The following is a 19,569-nucleotide window of genomic DNA, read 5'->3' on the forward strand; positions in this document are numbered from 1 at the left end:
CTGTGGCTTTTTGGACAGTGTCATGTCTTATCTAGAAGACATGCCTGTGTCTGGTTCTTCATGGTTGGAAGGATTAAGAGATACTCCAGCCTCAGTCATTGAGAAACTCTCCAGTGAGGAGTTCCAGATGAACGCTACCAACGAAGTGCGAAAAATACTGCTCAAATCAGTCAGTAGCTTTCCCAACAAAGTCAGTTCCAGCCAGACAGATTCTCAGATGTTGCCAGAAAAATCAACAATTTCCTTAAGGCATACAGATATAACTGCTTTTGAAATCGTTGGATCAATTAGAAATGACATGAAGAGCCTTTTCCCACCCACAGAGTCTTCTACTACTCTATGGCAGGCAGACTCTATGCTTCAACAGAGTGATGAGAAAACCTCAGAGTACACTGAGGCCACACCCAAAGGCTCACAGTCTGGTTTGGAAGTATCTGAGAAGAAGATCTGGACAACTGCAAAGACTATTTACCACAATGTGAAGACAAAGATGAGGAATTATTTTACATGGCAAAATCAAGTCAAAGCAACAACGGCTCAAGCCAAAAAGACCCTCAGCCATATTCTGGTTTCAATTCAGAAAGAGCTGTCAAAATCTGACCAAACGGTGACTGCGCTTTCACAAATAGAGAATGTGGTTGGAATGATGCTGAAGGATGTTGAAAGGGTAAGCAGTGAATGTGGTGAGGAACTGATCTATCAAGCGCCACAGCGTTCTTCCTCCTCGTTGTCATCCTCATCTGCCAGATCAAAGAAGTCAGAGTGGGAATTTTCACTCCCTGGCACTCCCATCTCTTCTGATTTACCAGAGAGTATTACTCAGCCCATTGTGAGATGCTCAGTCATCGACATGGGCAAATCTACTAAGCCAAAAACATTGGTGTGTGATGCCAGGGAAAGCATGTCTGCAATAGTGGATACCATCATAAAGGAGGTACATCCAGAGGAAGAAGGGGAGGTGCATTCCACCCTGATCTAACAGCTGCAATAGCAAGACTGGAGGAGCTCATATCTCAGGGTAGGATTGGTGCTCTCTCACGTGATCTTACTCACCAAGTCAACCGCATCATTTCTGAGAGCAACTTGACCCCTCTGGTTCTGACAGTGGCGGCTGGAAAGAGTGCCTCCGATACAGTCCTTACTGAGCTGAAGAGGAATGACAAGACGGTGGGGAAGCCCACAGCTTACAAGCTGGTTCAGCTTTTGCAGAGGAGTCTGTGAAGCGCCTCTTGCTTCCTAGCCTTGTGCCCTCTACAGCTTCAATGAGTCTGGCTCAGGGAGTTAGTGTGCCGGCTAGCGTATCTGAAGATGGATTTCATGTTCTTTTTCTACATCAGCATTTAGTGACACAGTCATCCTGTTTACCAAAGTAATGGTAAGCCAGGTCATGGACTCTGTGGTTTCTGATGCACAAAGCAGAGGGTCATCTCCAACCGGAACTGTAACTGATATAGGCAGTCTACTGAGTGGTAAGTCCTACCCTCTGCCATCTTTCTCCGCCATCAGCATGACAACAAGTGGGACCTCCAATGCTGCGGCCAACATAGATGCTGAGGAAAGGGATACCATCAGTTGTTTCGGTGTACCTCAGAGCATTGTTTGTGATCAGAATTCAACCAGCCCGGATGTTGCCTCGCTTTCAACCCCATCCACTGACAACTTAGTCGGTGATGATGACTTCACCGGCCTCATCAGCATGTTAGTGGTGAGACTTCTGTCAAAAATCCAAACCCAAACGGATCTGTACCCAACTGACGTCACACGCACGTCACAAGACCTGATTCCAAAAGTTATAGCTGCCTTCTGTGCATGGTCAGGCTGCTCTGAGACCCAAGCTTATCCCAAGAACCTGAAGAGTCACAAAGTATACAGCACCGTCTACAAACATCTGTTGAAGGAGTTTGGCTCAGAGAAAATACTCCAACTGGCCGTGTCGACTCAGGACTCCACATTCAATAGGATTCTTGTGAAGTCATTGAGCAAGGAGCTTCTCCACAGTTGTAACGAGGCATCAAGAGCAGCCTCAAGAACATCTTTCGAAGCCACCAGGCCAGAAGCTCTTCTCATGGCTGAAGATGTGAAGGCTACCAGAGGGAAGCTGTCTTTCCTACAAAGGCTTGCCAGACTGAAATTCGACTTAAAGGTACATCACACTTATTTAAGTTATCAATTGTGTCAATGTGAGTAAACAATGTTATTTAGAGAAAATGTAAAACCATCCATTAATTCCAAAACCATTTATAAATCTTGTTTTGCTGGTGTGTAAGATGTGATCGTTATTACCGTGAGATTGTTCTGCTGTGACAGTTGTTTTGACATGTTTTTGTTTTAGCCATTCATGATGGGAAACAAGAAGGATTCCAAGAAGAATTCCTGCCCTTCTGTATCTCAAGACCAGACTACTGCTGAAGATATCATGTGTAAGTCCATACAGCAGGACATTTACTGTTTGAGATATTGGTGTACAAAGCTGCTATTGCAAAAATATGAAACCCTATATACAGTACATTATATATTATCGATAGTAATCTCTTATGTAAAATTATTTATAGTTTCCAAATCTCAAGATTCTGGTTCTCATTTATTTGTGAAAGTAATAATGAGTTGAAACTAAGAATACAATATAACATCATTTCTAAATGAAAGTGCATGTCAACTCTCTCTCTTGTGTCACCCAACATAGTGGCACATCCTGCCACATTTGGACTCCCAGAGGGTCTTCCCTCCACCTCTCAACAGGAGAAGCCTCGCAAACGTCCCCTTCTAATCAGGATGTTTTCCACCATCTCCATAGGCCTATCCAAGCCATTCAAACGGTTTTCAAAGCAAGCTTAATACAACAATTTCCTTTAATACAGTAATATTTGCATTGAATTGGTGGCCTTTGTCTTCTTTCGTGTTTTGCCCTGTTAACACATTTGATTAGAAATTACATAGTATATTTAGTTTAGTTTATTATGCAGTCATAGTCACGGTGTAGGCTAAAAAAGTAATGTTGTCCTGAATAATGTATAGAACATGCACCCCCCTCCCCCACACACACACACACAGTGTGATTCATTGAACACACACACATAGTACTTCAGATATGTCCCACAACCAACATTCAACCAGATATCAATGATTCAGTGTAAAATACATGTACTGTAAAATAAACCGTATTTAATTTACAACCAATAAAATAATACATGATGCAGGACACTCAGTTATAAGGGAATTAACTGGTTTAACTTCTCAAACAGAAACACACACATTTCCAATTTCTGTGGATCGCCCATGTTTACATTTTACTGAATGCTAGTCTGACCTTTGACCTGTAGATGGCAGTAAATGTCTACTTTTGCTGCAGATCCATTTCTAAAGCTCAAACCTCTCTGAACAAGTAGCCAAAACATTTGTCCCTAGTGAGAGAGAGTATGTGTGTGGCAAAAAGGGAATATTGCACTACACTTTTAGATACAGATACATTTTGCATTCGGTAGCATAGCAAAGCTGTAGTTTTTTCAAATGCCAAATGTACATGTAGCATGCTTCTGCCTACAGATGCTTTTCTGAGTGACTTGTGTTGTGAGAGAACCAGAATTCAAACATAAACTCCTGGATTACATTTTATAATATTGTCAGCTCTTTTTAGTAACATATGGTAGCATACATGTTTCACACGGTGGCAAGTCAAGCTTGTTAGCTACATGTAACAACATTACATTATATGGTCAATATTTGTGTGTTTCCTCTTAGCTTTTACCTTCGACATCAACAAGCGACGCACGGGCTGGTCCTGCAGACTCCCACGCCCATGGCCCAGGAGAAGGCTGGGGGCCACCTGCTCACTCACGTCCCAGCCATCTCCTTTGAGACCAACTCTACTGTGGAGTGCACCTCCAAGAGGACTCTTGAAGAGAGGGACCGGGTGAAGGTTAAACTGGCCAACATGGCCTTGATGGGAAGGATCAAAAAGTCTTGGCTGTGAAATGCCAATTATGTGTGATTATCGAATTTATAATTTTCCACTTTTGAAACAATGGGAAAGACAGGGTTTATAGCAAAGGTTGCTCAGATTGGGCTTTTGGAAAAGGATGGAGGATGAAAGTGCACTCCTGATTCAGAGAGAAAGATCCAGCTTACTTTCAATAACTCAATAAATGTAAGTGTTGGAACCATACATAGCTGGTAACTTGAGCTCGGCAGAGTAGTTTTGACCTGTGTCCAGATGCAGTCATTTATGTTGTCTAAATGCAATTTGTCTCTTATAACAATGTTATTTTTCTGAATAATGTAATTTAATTGACTGGTAGGTAGTCACTAACTATTTGTAGCATGTGTTCCTCTGTTTATTGATATTTGCATGGTGTGTATGTGTTAAGCTGTTAAGTAATTAATGTTGATATTATCCAAAGGGTTTTTAACTGAAATGTTAAATGTTGGAGTCTCGATCTCAGACATTTGCGCTCATATTTGTAAATAGTATTTAAAAAATGGCAGAATCAAACAGTATTGGAATAGTGACTTGTATTTTGCATCTAGAAGTGTAAGAATTTTAGAAGAATGCTATTTCATCAGTCAAATGTTGCACTGTTTGATAAGACAGGGTAAAGAAAACCACCATTTTAATAAGTTTAGTTGTGAGTTTGACATTTTACCACAAGAAGTCACTATAATACTATACGTTATCAAACAGGGTTGTGCTGAAAATCAAATGAACCACAGCCAAATTAATTATTTGCAACTAAGAGTAAGATTAAAAAAGACATGTATAACTTATTTCTTGATAAAATACATTCTAAAATGTAAATATATGTGATTTCTGAGTATGTAGTGCACATATCTTTTTAAGGCCCAAAGCAGACGTTTTTATATCAATATCAAATCATTTCTGGGTAACAATTAAGTACCTTACTGTAATAGATTACGATGAAAATGGTCAAAAATGTATTTTTGCAAAAAAACTTTCAAGCAATAATTTTGCTAGGACTGTCTGGGAGTGGTCAGTGTGGGGGAAATTAAAACTAGCTGGTATTGGCACTCTCTTTGTCGTTGGTCTATAAACCAATTTACACATGGTGATGTCGCCATGGAAAGCCAAAACTCTCTCCCATGCAAACCTGCTGATTAGAAGGTGCTGTATAGATGTGAGAAACTCTCTTTTCATGGCACTTCAATATCGAAGTGAATTTTTCGTAGCAGGTTAGGAAACTGAGGTTAAGGTTAGGAAAAGGGTTAGGGTTAGTGAAAATGCTCTCCAAATCTTCTACGAAAATTACTTTGCATTGAAGTGCTGTGAAAAGAATGTGTCCCTGCTCAGGTGTTGCATGCATCAACCAATGGTTGTGTGCCAAGTCATCCATTGTGTCATCGACTGACAGATTGCTATAACATATGATGTGGTTAGCTGACACACAAAATACCTATCCAGGCAGTATAAGATCTGGCAAGTGTCAGCAAGGCCTGGGCAGAGGAACATGCTCCGTATTTTCAACCAGAACTATCAGGAAGCAACCCCGATCACATTTTTGTAAAACACATTTACAGTGTTAGTTTCATCAGCTGTTGTACAATATGAAATACAATTATTTTGACTTCACAGGGCCTTTAAATGTAGGCAAACAAGTTTTCAGCATTCAAACTCATCTACCCAGCCAGATTCAGCACCATGGACAGTGAAGATCAGAATACCTGCGATCTGACGATTAGAACAACAGTGCTATTTTAAGTGATTTTCAAGACACCCAAAGTCAATTTAAATCCACAACAAAATCTGCAGGATAAAAAGCAATATAATCAAACATTCAAATAAGTAAACAGGCTATATTAAAGTGCACTAAACATAGAGACAGACTAACCATGGAGAACACTAAACATGATGACAGATTAACCAGGGAAGTGAATTTAACAGAGGTTTAAGCTAAAACAACAGAATCTGGGTAAATCTGTGTGAAGAGGTGTGGCTTTAGTGTGGATTTGAATAGTACACAAGTAGGCCAACGCTATTTTTGCACTGTAAAACTTTTTTAAGTGTTATGTTTTCCCAGATTCATAGTGTTATGCAGCCCAGGCCTATCTAGGAAGGCTGGGCATAAATAGTTTGCTCACAGCATCACATGATGACGTGGGCAACATAAACACTTAAACTCTGTGGATTAAAGTTAATAGTAATCAAAACTAATTTCACCACGAAAGGAAGTGCAATCGAAATGAATGAAGAAGACAAGGTCATTCCAGTGAGTTAATAAAATGACAAGGTGTTGCCTGTCAGCGTTGTAGACTACTGCCTCACAAGCCCGGGCTTTAGTGGCACTGGCATACGCGCTTGCCTCTGCACTGAAGGAGCCACCGAACGCGTCCGCGTTGCAGCTCTCACTTTCTCCCGCTACAGTATGTCCTACAATGACATATTTGGTGGGGATTTGCAGCCAACAATAGGATTGGATTGGGACTAAATCAATGAATAAAACGATATTGAAATGAATATTATTAACAAATATTTCCCAGAAGATTTTGGGTTCAACCTAAGGCTGACTAGGACAGATCAATCAACTTGATCCGACACAGTCAGCCTACATGTCATACGTAAGTAAACCCACAAGAGAGACAATATTGCAAAGGCAGGAAGGACCATGTTCGATGGAAGGCGTAGGGGTAGGCAATCGAAAACGTTTGACGGGGAAATTTCTGTCAATATTAGCTAGTCCTACTGAGTGGGCAAGTAACCTTTCCCGCGCTCTTCCTAAAAATACTATTTGTGATGTCATAAAGGTCTAACGTTCCATGACGTAGCATGTAGCCCTAAATTACAGTCCCTGCCTGCAATATTGTCCTCACTCTCGACCTGAACTCAACTTGAATGTAACCAACACAGACAAGGACATGCTTTTGAGATATAAAATAGCTTGAATGGATGAAGAAAAGGTCAGCTAAATTACTTCATACAATATTGGGGGAAAGTAAAAAAGGGTAAAGCAATATAAGCGGATATTTCTTGTAAAAAGCTATAACATATTGTAAAGCAAATGTACCATTCTTTATAAAGTCACCAGCTTAGCTCTGAAATGGCTGTAGCTCTATTTATGATGTCCTCTGCACAGATCTACTCTGACATTGACATATTATTACTTATTGGAATGTCTGACCTTCAGGTAGCACAGAGGGAGGATGGTGATCCTCAGAGGGAAGGAAAGGAAGTTGTTGAGGAAGAACCGGTGGCCACGCCCAAAGAGGAGGCCAAGAAGGGAAGGAAGGTAAGATAGCACGAGTGACAGAGCACATAATAGGCCTACTGGGTTACACTCTGTACCTGATAGCAGCCATACCATAGATATCTATATATATCAGATAACAACATACGTAGTAGCTGTTTTCAAAACGTGTTTTAAGAGCTGTTTTGACCTGGCCCATAGCCTATTCATAAATTGTCTCAGAGTAGGAGTGCTTATCTAGGATCAGTTTTGCATTTGTGATCATAATGAATACAATTATTTGGGCAAGTTTGAGCCCACACCTTATCTGATGAACTTTATGTATACGGGCCCTGGTGTTACATGTCTGCCATCATTTGAGATCTGGAATCTGTTCTGTTCTATCCTAGGCAAAAAGTAAGAGGAGTGGCAAGAAGTCAAGGAAGCTGGGCACTGACAACGATGCAGGTCAGAGATTTACCTCTGTAGTACTACATTGTTTCTCTATTCTGTCTGTGATGTGCAGGTTGTGCTATCCATTTTCAATGAAACTGTAGTCTACTGTAATCAGTAAGAAAGGTCACATAGATAGCTTTATTCAAATAGGCCTATTCTAAAACCTAAAACAATGAAATCAGAGTATTAAGAGATAAAACGTCTGATTTCTCTTTAGTCTCCAGGAATAAACACCTGGATAGAGGATCTGTAATTGAGCTCCTGGAGAAGAAAGCTGTTAAGGCTGCATTCGGCCCAGGCAACAAGGATGAAATGGAATACTCCTACCCAATCCTCATCTCATTCCTGCGCAATCTTACTGATGAGTATGTTAAAGGCTTTTCTGTAATGTTCAACATTTATGAAATATTGTGCAGTGGGAACTAAACACTAACTAAAACACTTATTTTAAATGTTCTAGGCAGTGGCAAGTGATCTACAAAGGACTAAAAACCCTGTAAGTTTCCCTACCTGCCTTTGACCTTTGATGTGTCAATGATCTGTTGAATTCAGAGATTAGCCATCAAGTCATATTCGGTTATTCATGTTCATTTCTCTGTCAGACTTCATCAAACGTTGAATTCAGTCACAGACAAGAATAACAATGTTGATCAAATGCATTCTGTTCGATCTAGAATACTTGACATCACAGTTCCATTGAAAAGACTGTTTTTGTCCTGTTTGTTCAAAACAGATGACGAAGGAACAGCTTGCCAAATTGTGCAAGACAATTGTAACCTTCATCGCACAGACCACCCTGCAGATCCTGCTGCCAGCCCTGGCCGCGTACTTGGGGTAAAGGACTTTGCTGACGACGACACTGACTCACCCAAGAGGGGTGGCAGTGCAAGATCCTTTGCTGCCTTTGATCAGGAAAGACTGGAGCTCATCCAGGAAGTTAGATATCTGGCGAAGAAAATGTATAAGGGCGGCACAGGGGCTCAACATCTCAGGTCCCTAACACCCTCTTCTAAGAGGTATGTTCCCCTTAAGGTTTTCATGTATGGATTTCACCAAGATCATCTATCCCAGTGTTAGCCAATGCAATTCACTCTATCTGATGTAGTACAAAATGTAATGTATCAGCCTTTATGAGCATGTAAAGCGATCAAAAGGACATGTAGATATTTAGAATACTAAAATTACAACGCTTGACCGATTTGCCAAGTTAAGACAGGAATTATCATGCTTTGCTTGTTCGTTTTAAAGTTCCCAGACCTCAGTGAAAGTCCACCTGGGAATGACAGAGGACAGAATCATCAAAAGTGTCCAGGAGCAACTGTCTGATCATAATATCCTGTCCTCTTGCCCACCTGAGCTGACTGTTGGTCTTATCAAGGTGGTGGTCGAACAGCTTAACTCTGCCCTCTCTGCGACCTTCAGCAGAGCCATTTCAGGGCAGTCCTCCCCTATTTCTTCTGGTAACCAGGCCGCTGAACAAATGGTCAACATGGTCCAGAAATGTTTTGATGATCACGCCACTCCAGAGGACCAGAGCTCCACCTCTGTATTAGAGTCATGCATTCCACCTGCAACAGAAGAGGTGATGACTGTTATTGCAGAGATGGTGGGTGAATTGGAAAAAAAAGATCCGGAATTGGTTAACGTTTTTCGAGAAGTGGCTGTGAAAGTTAAAATGTTGGCATCTGGCAGTGACCTTGTAGTGGAGCACCTGGATGTTGAAGACGACTCTCCTGTTCCAGAGGAGCTGAACATAATGTGTACATCTTGCAAAGCAATGATGCAAAATCTTGGCACTCTGTTTAGTGTGAAGTTCAAGACCAAAGCTTCAAAGGCTATGAGTGAAATTCTTGTGAGAAGGTTAATGAGCGATATCTCTGGTATGGTTCAACCTTCTCATTCGTTTAGTACCACTTCAAGCTTGATGAATGCATCTCGCCCATCTGACAGGATCCTTGATTCTGCGGCCACTGAGCTCATACAGACCAAAGTAGAATCTGAGGCATCAAAAATAATTGATAACTTTGTTGAAGATGTCAAGGACATTGTGCAGTATGCTGAATTAGATCAGCCAACAAGCACCCAGAGAGATACCCAAGTGGGACACTGTACGACAAAGCGGAAACCCTTCCATGCAGCTCGTAGACTCTGCGAGAGACTTCAGGCAAAGCTGGAGACATTGTTCCTCAGAATGGGTGGAGCTCCAGTCCAAGGGGAAGAACTTATGGAAAAAGCTGACTCCAGTGCTGTGCTTCTGGAACATAATGACTCCAGTGATCTGCCTGTTTCAATCCTGAGCTTGCCTTCCCCATGTAGGAGTGAATCCCCTATATCAGAACGTAGTTCATCTTCTTTATCTGATGGATGTGATTCAACTGACTCTGTAGGAGAAAAACACCAGAGCAACCTGAAACCAGTAAGAGTGAGGCAATACTGCAAGTGGTCAACTCAACAGGACTTGGTTCTCTCCGTAAATGCCAAAGTGAGAACTCTCAACCATTACTGTCTCTCTGTGATTCCAACATGGTGCCCTGCACCAAAGAGGTCTTGTCCCAGATTGTGACCATGTATAGGTCAGAGGTGGCAGATTTGGAATGCACATCATCTGTTGCAGAGGGTTCCTCTTACAACTCCCTTGAAGTCTGTGGCTTTTTGGACAGTGTTATGTCTTATCTAGAAGACATGCCTGTGTCTGGTTCTTCATGGTTGGAAGGATTAAGAGATACTCCAGCCTCAGTCATTGAGAAACTCTCCAGTGAGGAGTTCCAGATGAACGCTACCAACGAAGTGCGAAAAATACTGCTCAAATCAGTCAGTAGCTTTCCCAACAAAGTCAGTTCCAGCCAGACAGATTCTCAGATGTTGCCAGCAAAATCAACAATTTCCTTAAGGCATACAGATATAACTGCTTTTGAAATCGTTGGATCAATTAGAAATGACATAAAGAGCCTTTTCCCACCCACAGAGTATTCTACTACTCTATGGCAGGCAGACTCTATGCTTCAACAGAGTGATGAGAAAACCTCAGAGTACACTGAGGCCACACCCAAAGGCTCACAGTCTGGTTTGGAAGTATCTGAGAAGAAGATCTGGACAACTGCAAAGACTATTTACCACAATGTGAAGACAAAGATGAGGAATTATTTTACATGGCAAAATCAAGTCAAAGCAACAACGGCTCAAGCCAAAAAGAGCCTCAGCCATATTCTGGTTTCAATTCAGAAAGAGCTGTCAAAATCTGACCAAACGGTGACTGCGCTTTCACAAATAGAGAATGTGGTTGGAATGATGCTGAAGGATGTTGAAAGGGTAAGCAGTGAATGTGGTGAGGAACAGATCTATCAAGCGCCACAGCGTTCTTCCTCCTCGTTGTCATCCTCATCTGCCAGATCAAAGAAGTCAGAGTGGGAATTTTCACTCCCTGGCACTCCCATCTCTTCTGATTTACCAGAGAGTATTACTCAGCCCATTGTGAGATGCTCAGTCATCGACATGGGCAAATCTACTAAGCCAAAAACATTGGTGTGTGATGCCAGGGAAAGCATGTCTGCAATAGTGGATACCATCATAAAGGAGGTACATCCAGAGGAAGAAGGGGAGGTTGCATTCCACCCTGATCTAACAGCTGTAATAGCAAGACTGGAGGAGCTCATATCTCAGGGTAGGATTGGTGCTCTCTCACGTGATCTTACTCACCAAGTCAACCGCATCATTTCTGAGAGCAACTTGACCCCTCTGGTTCTGACAGTGGCGGCTGGAAAGAGTGCATCCGATACAGTCCTTACTGAGCTGAAGAGGAATGACAAGACGGTGGGGAAGCCCACAGCTTACAAGCTGGTTCAGCTTTTTGCAGAGGAGTCTGTGAAGCGCCTCTTGCTTCCTAGCCTTGTGCCCTCTACAGCTTCAATGAGTTTGGCTCAGGGAGTTAGTGTGCCGGCTAGCGTATCTGAAGATAGGATTTCATGTTCTTTTTCTACATCAGCATTTAGTGACACAGTCAGCCTGTTTACCAAAGTAATGGTAAGCCAGGTCATGGACTCTGTGGTTTCTGATGCACAAAGCAGAGGGTCATCTCCAACCGGAACTGTAACTGATATAGGCAGTCTACTGAGTGGTAAGTCCTACCCTCTGCCATCTTTCTCCGCCATCAGCATGACAACAAGTGGGACCTCCAATGCTGCGGCCAACATAGATGCTGAGGAAAGGGATACCATCAGTTGTTTCGGTGTACCTCAGAGCATTGTTTGTGATCAGAATTCAACCAGCCCGGATGTTGCCTCGCTTTCAACCCCATCCACTGACAACTTAGTCGGTGATGATGACTTCACCGGCCTCATCAGCATGTTAGTGGTGAGACTTCTGTCAAAAATCCAAACCCAAACGGATCTGTACCCAACTGACGTCACACGCACGTCACAAGACCTGATTCCAAAAGTTATAGCTGCCTTCTGTGCATGGTCAGGCTGCTCTGAGACCCAAGCTTATCCCAAGAACCTGAAGAGTCACAAAGTATACAGCACCGTCTACAAACATCTGTTGAAGGAGTTTGGCTCAGAGAAAATACTCCAACTGGCCGTGTCGACTCAGGACTCCACATTCAATAGGATTCTTGTGAAGTCATTGAGCAAGGAGCTTCTCCACAGTTGTAACGAGGCATCAAGAGCAGCCTCAAGAACATCTTTCGAAGCCACCAGGCCAGAAGCTCTTCTCATGGCTGAAGATGTGAAGGCTACCAGAGGGAAGCTGTCTTTCCTACAAAGGCTTGCCAGACTGAAATTCGACTTAAAGGTACATCACACTTATTTAAGTTATCAATTGTGTCAATGTGAGTAAACAATGTTATTTAGAGAAAATGTAAAACCATCCATTAATTCCAAAACCATTTATAAATCTTGTTTTGCTGGTGTGTAAGATGTGATCGTTATTACCGTGAGATTGTTCTGCTGTGACAGTTGTTTTGACATGTTTTTGTTTTAGCCATTCATGATGGGAAACAAGAAGGATTCCAAGAAGAATTCCCGCCATTCTGTATCTCAAGACCAGACTACTGCTGAAGATATCATGTGTAAGTCCATACAGCAGGACATTTACTGTTTGAAATATTGGTGTACAAAGCTGCTATTGCAAAAATATGAAACCCTATATACAGTACATTATATATTATCGATAGTAATCTCTTATGTAAAATTATTTATAGTTTCCAAATCTCAAGATTCTGGTTCTCATTTATTTGTGAAAGTAATAATGAGTTGAAACTAAGAATACAATATAACATCATTTCTAAATGAAAGTGCATGTCAACTCTCTCTCTTGTGTCACCCAACATAGTGGCACATCCTGCCACATTTGGACTCCCAGAGGGTCTTCCTCCACCTCTCAACAGGAGAAGCCTCGCAAACGTCCCCTTCTAATCAGGATGTTTTCCACCATCTCCATAGGCCTATCCAAGCCATTCAAACGGTTTTCAAAGCAAGCTTAATACAACAATTTCCTTTAATACAGTAATATTTGCATTGAATTGGTGACCTTTGTCTTCTTTCGTGTTTTGCCCTGTTAACACATTTGATTAAAAATTACATAGTATATTTAGTTTAGTTTATTATGCAGTCATAGTCACGGTGTAGGTTAAACAAAGTAATGTTGTCCTGATTAATGTATAGAACATGCACCCCCCCCCTCCACACACACACACACACACACACAGTGTGATTCATTGAAACACACACATAGTACTTCAGATATGTTCCACAACCAACATTCAACCAGATATCAATGATTCAGTGTAAAATACATGTACTGTAAAATAAACCGTATTTAATTTACAACCAATAAAATAATACATGATGCAGGACACCGGGTTTGGGACTTATTTCAGGCCTAACATCGCCACGAACGTCCACATTCGTCTTGGAATTGCAAGCAGTCAATCGCGGTTTCCATCCGCACGGCCATGGCAGCACGTAAACCAGTGGAATGGGTTCAGGCGGTGATAACTGCTCTTAAACGCTAGTAAAACCAAATGCATGCTTTTCAACCGTTCGCAGCCTGCACCCGCACGCCTGACCAGCATCACCACCCTGAATGGTTCCGACCTTGAATATGTGGACATGTATAAGTACCTAGGTGTCTGGCTAGACTGTAAACTCTCCTTCCAGACTCATATCAAACATCTCCAATCGAAAATCAAATCAAGAGTCGGCTTTCTATTCCGCAACAAAGCCTCCTTCACTCACGCCTCCAAACTTACTCTAGTAAAACTGACTATCCTAGCGATCCTCGACTTCGGCGATGTCATCTACAAAATTGCTTCCAACACTCTCAGCAAACTGGATGCAGTTTATCACAGTGCCATCCGTTTTGTCACTAAAGCACCTTATACCACCCACCACTGCGACTTGTATGCTCTAGTCGGCTGGCCCTCGCTACATATTCGTCGCCAGACCCACTGGCTCCAGGTCATCTACAAGTCCATGCTAGGTAAAGCTCCGCCTTATGTCAGTTCACTGGTCACGATGGCAACACCCATCCGTAGCACGCGCTCCAGCAGGTGTATCTCACTGATCATCCCTAAAGCCAACACCTCATTTGGCCGCCTTTCGTTCCAGTTCTCTGCTGCCTGTGACTGGAACGAATTGTAAAAAATCGCTGAAGTTGGAGACTTTTATCTCCCTCACCAACTTCAAACATCTGCTATCTGAGCAGCTAACCGATCGCTGCAGCTGTACATAGTCTATCGGTAAATAGCCCATCCATTTTTACCTACCTCATCCCCATACTGTTTTTATTTATTTACTTTTCTGCTCTTTTGCACACCAATATCTCTACCTGTACATGACCATCTGATCATTTATCACTCCAGTGTTAATCTGCAAAATTGTAATTATTCGCCTACCTCCTCATGCCTTTTGCACACAATGTATATAGACTCCCCTTTTTTCTCTACTGTTATTGACTTGTTAATTGTTTACTCCATGCGTAACTCTTGTGTTGTCTGTTCACACTGCTATGCTTTATCTTGGCCAGGTCGCAGTTGCAAATGAGAACTTGTTCTCAACTAGCCTACCTGGTTAAATAAAGGTGAAATAAAATAAATAAAAAAAAAATAAACAGATTCGACGAGCAGGTAATATTATAGTGTTAGTTATATGAGTTCGAAGTGGGAGTAGTTAGCTAGTTGCAACTGCAAGCAGTGAATCTTTTGTTGAGGGCTTGTACAGGTAGATAGCTAATTGTATTTATGTCACTGTGAAGTGCATGCTAGACTGCTTTCTAGCTAGGTAGCTATTGATAGTAACTACGTTAGGACAAATATTTGTATATCTGTGTTCGGATGATGTGTACCAAAAGTGCAAGTTACTTTTAGCTACCTAACTAGTAAGCTACCCATGTAGCTAGCTAGCCAACTAAACATGCATTTTAATGTTGCATATATATTGGGTGTTGGTGTAGCTAACTCGGAGTATTTGCACACTACGTCTAATATTGGCTAATTCTTCCTAGACAATTGGGGAAAAGATGTCCCTATTGTACCAGCTAGGAAGTCCTATAATTTAGCTACCTTGCTAACTGTAAACAAATGAGAGGTGTGACTCCAACATGCACTGATTAAAATGCAAGGTCTGTCACATGTGGGGAAAAAATGAAGAACATACTGGTTGCATGCTGTCAGCCAACATTCATGTTGCTGTCTGAGGAATCTGGATTTTCAACCTGACCATGTTTCTGCTCTGAGGTAACGTTAAACGCTCAATAATAAGATCAAAAACAACATGGATCCGTACAAATTGACAGACATCCGTTTTTTTGTTAAATATCTACTTACATAATTACCACATCCTTAAATTATGATATACATATTGTGAGTTTGTCTCAATCCAATATTTGAGCGTGTTTAGGTGTTTGTGGTCACCACAGCAGCAGTCTACAAGGCTCGCCCAACTACAAGTTTCTGGCAGTTAAGTTTTTCTTATTACCCAGAGTTGGATGAATTCGTGGATACAATTTTTTAGATCTCTGCATGCAGTGTGTATGAAGTTAAGAGGTAATGATGATAGCCAATGCTGACTAGCATTTGTACAATGACTGAAGGCTACAGGTACACCGAATCAAATTTTATTGGTCACATACACATGGTTAGCAGATGTTAATGCGAGTGTAGCGAAATGCTTCTGGTTCTGACAGTGCAGTAATATCTAACAAGTAATCTAACAATTCCCCAACAACTACCTAATGCACACACATCTAAAGGGGTGAATGAGAATATGTACATATAAGTATATGGATGAGCGATGGCCGTGCGGCATAGGCAAGGTGCAGTAGATGGTATAAAATACCGTATGTACATGTGACGTGAGCAATGCAAGATATGTAAACATCATTAAAGTAAAATTATTTTAAGTGACTAGTGATCCATTTATTAAAGTATCCAGTGATTGCGTCTCAGTGTAGGCAGCAGCCTCTCTGAGTTAGTGATGGCTATTTAACAGTCTGATGGCCTTGAGATAGAAGCTGTTTTTCAATCTCTCTGTCCCAGCTTTAAATCACCTGTACTGACCTCGCCTTTTGGATGATAGCGGTGTGAACAGGCAGTGGCATATACTACTACTGTACAGTACTGCTACAGTATCCCTTTAAGGGTGCCAAAGATTCCACTAATGACCTTGAGGTTGAATGTGTGAAACATTGGGTTATGTAGTCTAGCCAGTCCATCAATAGTTTTTACACTGTCTGTTGCCCCTAACTATATCTCATCAGAAGTCATTATCAGTCAACATTATCAAATTGTAAGATCAACATTTTAAAATGCTCCAGCTGACTTGATGGAGAGTTTGTTGTTGCTTGAGAGCTGGTATGTCTGTAAATCAGCTCTGGGTCTCAATTTTATCCAAACTAAGCTTTGTCTGTTTTGGTTGTCAAAGACCACCTCCAAAGGGACTGAAACAAATGGTTCTTGCTGCAGTGCAAGCAGTGCTGCCAGAAACTCGTCACCTTCTTTAAACTCCTTTGTGTGAAAGCTGTTCTACAAATAAACTTGAAAAGGGTTTGCGCTATGCAGTGGTTTGTATTTAACCTAAACATGCTTAAGTGCCATGGCACACTGTGCAACTGCCCTCAACTCCAGTACAGACTTTTGAAATGGAATATCAGCACTTTTTGTGCAGTTTGGGTAGGATCTGGGCCTCGGGTTTCAGAGGCTACGGAGGGATTCTGTAGCACAGAGTGGTGATTGTACTCAGATGGTGATTGTACTCCGGCTTAGCAGCTCTGCTCGGATTATTACAGTTTGATGAAAGTGTAATAAGGGATTACATCCGCCTCGTGTTGTTAAGACCATTTAGAAGCCTCTAAGTCATAGGATTGCATGTGTTGGCTTTATCAGGGTGGATTTCATAGTCAGAATCATAGTTTCTGTGTGAACCTTGCTTATTTTGCCCAAAAACCTACCCAGTGTCCAGAAACAATGAAAGTATTCTGAACAATAAGTCTAAATCACAGTTGTATGCAACTTCAGAATCCTGCATTACAACCAAAAAAATGTATGTCAAAAAGCTACCACAGCGAGGAAGAGAGAGGTTGGTGGATGCCAATGTGATGTACGAGATTAATGAGAAATAATAATCTCAACCTAGTAGTATTAGTCATCACAGCATCAGCCCAGAAAGATATGAAGCAGGGATTGGACTGTGGGCTGAGGTTCAGAAGCCTGACTATTCTCCTACCCCCTATCTTGGGACTTTCATTCCCAGGCCAAAGTTTCTCCCTGAGGGGCCCCAGTGGTAGACAGGATCCAGCTAGTAAGCAGTCCCAGGCCATGAGGCTCTTCCTTAGAATGGATGCATGTCTGAACCTAACTGTTTCCTCAACCATGATTAGGCCTACAACAGTGTAGTCTCTATTTACCATGCTCCCAAGCCTTGTTCATCACTGGGCTGTTGGAGAAGTCTGGAAGTGGAAATCGAGGCTAACAACATCCTGGCTCTGTTGCCCCACGACTATGTCGGGGCCTGAAGGAGAGCCAGAGCCACATCAAGGAGGAGTGCTCCATTCAGAAAAGCTCACTTGTCAACTGTGCTGCTGCTTATGGCTCATTGACATTCCAAGCTTGATGTGCTCTGCATACAAGATCCCAGATGTGTTTGTTTTTGTCCCGTGTAAATATTCATTTATTTTTTGAATACATTGAAATAATTGAATCTCTTTTTTCCATTTTCAAATTAAATATACCTTCCTGCAACCCGCCTCACTCAATGTGGTACGGATCTGCTATTTTTTTAAACCTTATAACTAGAATGGCCGATTTAATTAGGGCCGATTTCAAGTTTTCATAACAATCCGAAATCGGTATTTTTGGGCGCCAATTTGATTTTTAATGAAACATTTTATACCTTTATTTAACTAGGGAAGTCAGTTAAGAACACATTCTTATTTTCAATGACGGCGTAGGAACGGTTGGTTAATTGCCTTGTTCAGGGGCAGAACGACAGATTTTCACCTTGTCAGCACGGGGATCCAATCTTGCAACCTTACGGTTAACTAGTCCTACGCTCTAACCACCTGCCTCTCGTTGCACTCCACAACTGCAGTAGAAGCCAAGGTAAGTCGCTAGCTAGCATTAAACTTATCTTATAAAAAACAATAAATCATAATCACGCTGGGGGATGATTTTACAAAAGCGCATTTGCGAAAATGCACAATCGTTGACGACTGTGCCTAACCATAAACACGATGCCTTTCTTAAAATCAATACACAGAAGTATATATTTTTAAACCTGCATATTTAGCTAAAAGAAATCCAGGTTCGCAGGCAATATTAACCAGGTGAAATTGTGTCACTTCTCTTGTGTTCATTGCACGCAGAGTCAGGGTATATGCAACAGTTTGGGCAACCTGGCTCATTGCGAACTAATTTGCCAGAATTGTACGTAATTATGACATAACATTGAAGGTTGTGCAATGTAACAAGAATATTTAGACGTATGGATGCCACCCGTTAGATAAAATACGGAACCGTTCCGTATTTCACTGAAAGAATAAACGTCTTGTTTTCGAGATGATAGTTTCCGGAATCGACCATATTAATGACCTAAGGCTCGTATTTCTGTGTGTTATTATGTTATAATTAAGTCTATGATTTGATAGAGCAGTCTGACTGAGCAATGGTAGGTAGCAGCAGGCTCATAAGCATTCATTCAAACAGCACTTTCGTGCGTTTTGCCAGCAGCTCTTCGCAAGCACAGCGCTGTTTCTGACTTCAAGCCTATCAGCCTAATGGCTGGTGTAACCGAGGTGAAATTGCTAGCTAGTTAGCGGGGTGCGCGCTAATAGTGTTTCAAAAGTCACTCGCTCTGAGACTTGGAGTAGTTATTCCCCTTGCTCTGCAAGGGCCGTGGCTTTTGTGGACCGATGGGTAACGCTGCTTCGAGTGTGGCTGTTGTCAATGTGTTCCTGGTTCGAGCCCAGGTAGGGGAGAGGAACGGAAGCTATACTGTTACACTGGCAATACTATAGTGCCTATAAAAACATCAAATAGTCAAAGGTATATGAAATACAAATGGTATAGAGAGAAATAGTCCAATAAATACTATATTAACTTCAACCTAAAACCTCTTACCTTGGAATATTGAAGACTCATGTTAAAAGGAACCACCAGCTTTCATATGTTCTCATGTTCTGAGCAAGGAACTTAAATGTTAGCTTTTTTTACATGGCACATATTGCACTTTTACTTCTCCAACACTTTGTTTTTGCGTTATTTAAACCAAATTGAACATGTTTCATTATTTATTTGAGGCTAAATGGATTTTTATTGATGTATTATATTAAGTTAATATAAGTGTTCATTCAGTATTGTTGTAATTGTCATTATTACAAATAAATCAATAAAAATCGTCTGATTTTAATCGGTATCGGCGTTGAAAAATCATAATTGGTCGACCTCTAC

The 19,569-nt window shown here is 41.5% G+C and overlaps 3 protein-coding genes across 11 annotated transcripts in view; all 3 read left to right on the top strand.

Annotated features, from left to right (window-relative positions):
* The window catches only part of LOC127908704 (uncharacterized), a 47,681-nt gene extending 42,762 nt beyond the window's left edge, over positions 1-4,919 (top strand). For 2 of the 6 annotated variants that reach the window (XM_052467807.1, XM_052467804.1), the window contains 3 exons: positions 2,333-2,420; positions 2,684-2,825; positions 3,739-4,919. In XM_052467807.1, coding sequence (XP_052323767.1) covers positions 2,333-2,420; positions 2,684-2,825; positions 3,739-3,970 — 462 coding nt within the window. In that variant the 3' untranslated portion in view covers positions 3,971-4,919. The remainder of the gene's footprint in view (positions 1-2,332; positions 2,421-2,683; positions 2,826-3,738) is intronic. The other 4 variants (XM_052467806.1, XM_052467809.1, XM_052467805.1 and 1 more) reach the window with 3 other exon arrangements.
* LOC127908708 (serine-rich adhesin for platelets-like) overlaps positions 1-19,569 on the top strand; it is a 48,417-nt gene that overhangs the window by 12,498 nt on the left and 16,350 nt on the right. The window contains exons 1-2 of one of the 4 annotated variants that reach the window (XM_052467825.1): positions 10,039-12,416; positions 12,606-12,693. The exons of 1 other annotated variant lie outside the window; for it this stretch is intronic. In XM_052467825.1, coding sequence (XP_052323785.1) covers positions 10,152-12,416; positions 12,606-12,693 — 2,353 coding nt within the window. In that variant the 5' untranslated portion in view covers positions 10,039-10,151. Of the gene's footprint in view, positions 1-10,037; positions 12,417-12,605; positions 12,694-19,569 lie in introns of those variants that run through there. 2 more of the 4 variants (XM_052467826.1, XM_052467824.1) reach the window with 2 other exon arrangements.
* Positions 6,026-19,569, top strand: part of LOC127908717 (uncharacterized) — a 34,281-nt gene continuing 20,737 nt past the window's right edge. Inside the window, exon 1 of the mRNA XM_052467859.1 lies at positions 6,026-6,567. Coding sequence (XP_052323819.1) covers positions 6,559-6,567 — 9 coding nt within the window. The 5' untranslated portion in view covers positions 6,026-6,558. The remainder of the gene's footprint in view (positions 6,568-19,569) is intronic.

The sequence above is a fragment of the Oncorhynchus keta genome, chromosome 18, assembly GCF_023373465.1.
Source record: "Oncorhynchus keta strain PuntledgeMale-10-30-2019 chromosome 18, Oket_V2, whole genome shotgun sequence".
In the NCBI taxonomy this organism is placed as follows: Eukaryota; Metazoa; Chordata; class Actinopteri; order Salmoniformes; family Salmonidae; genus Oncorhynchus; species Oncorhynchus keta.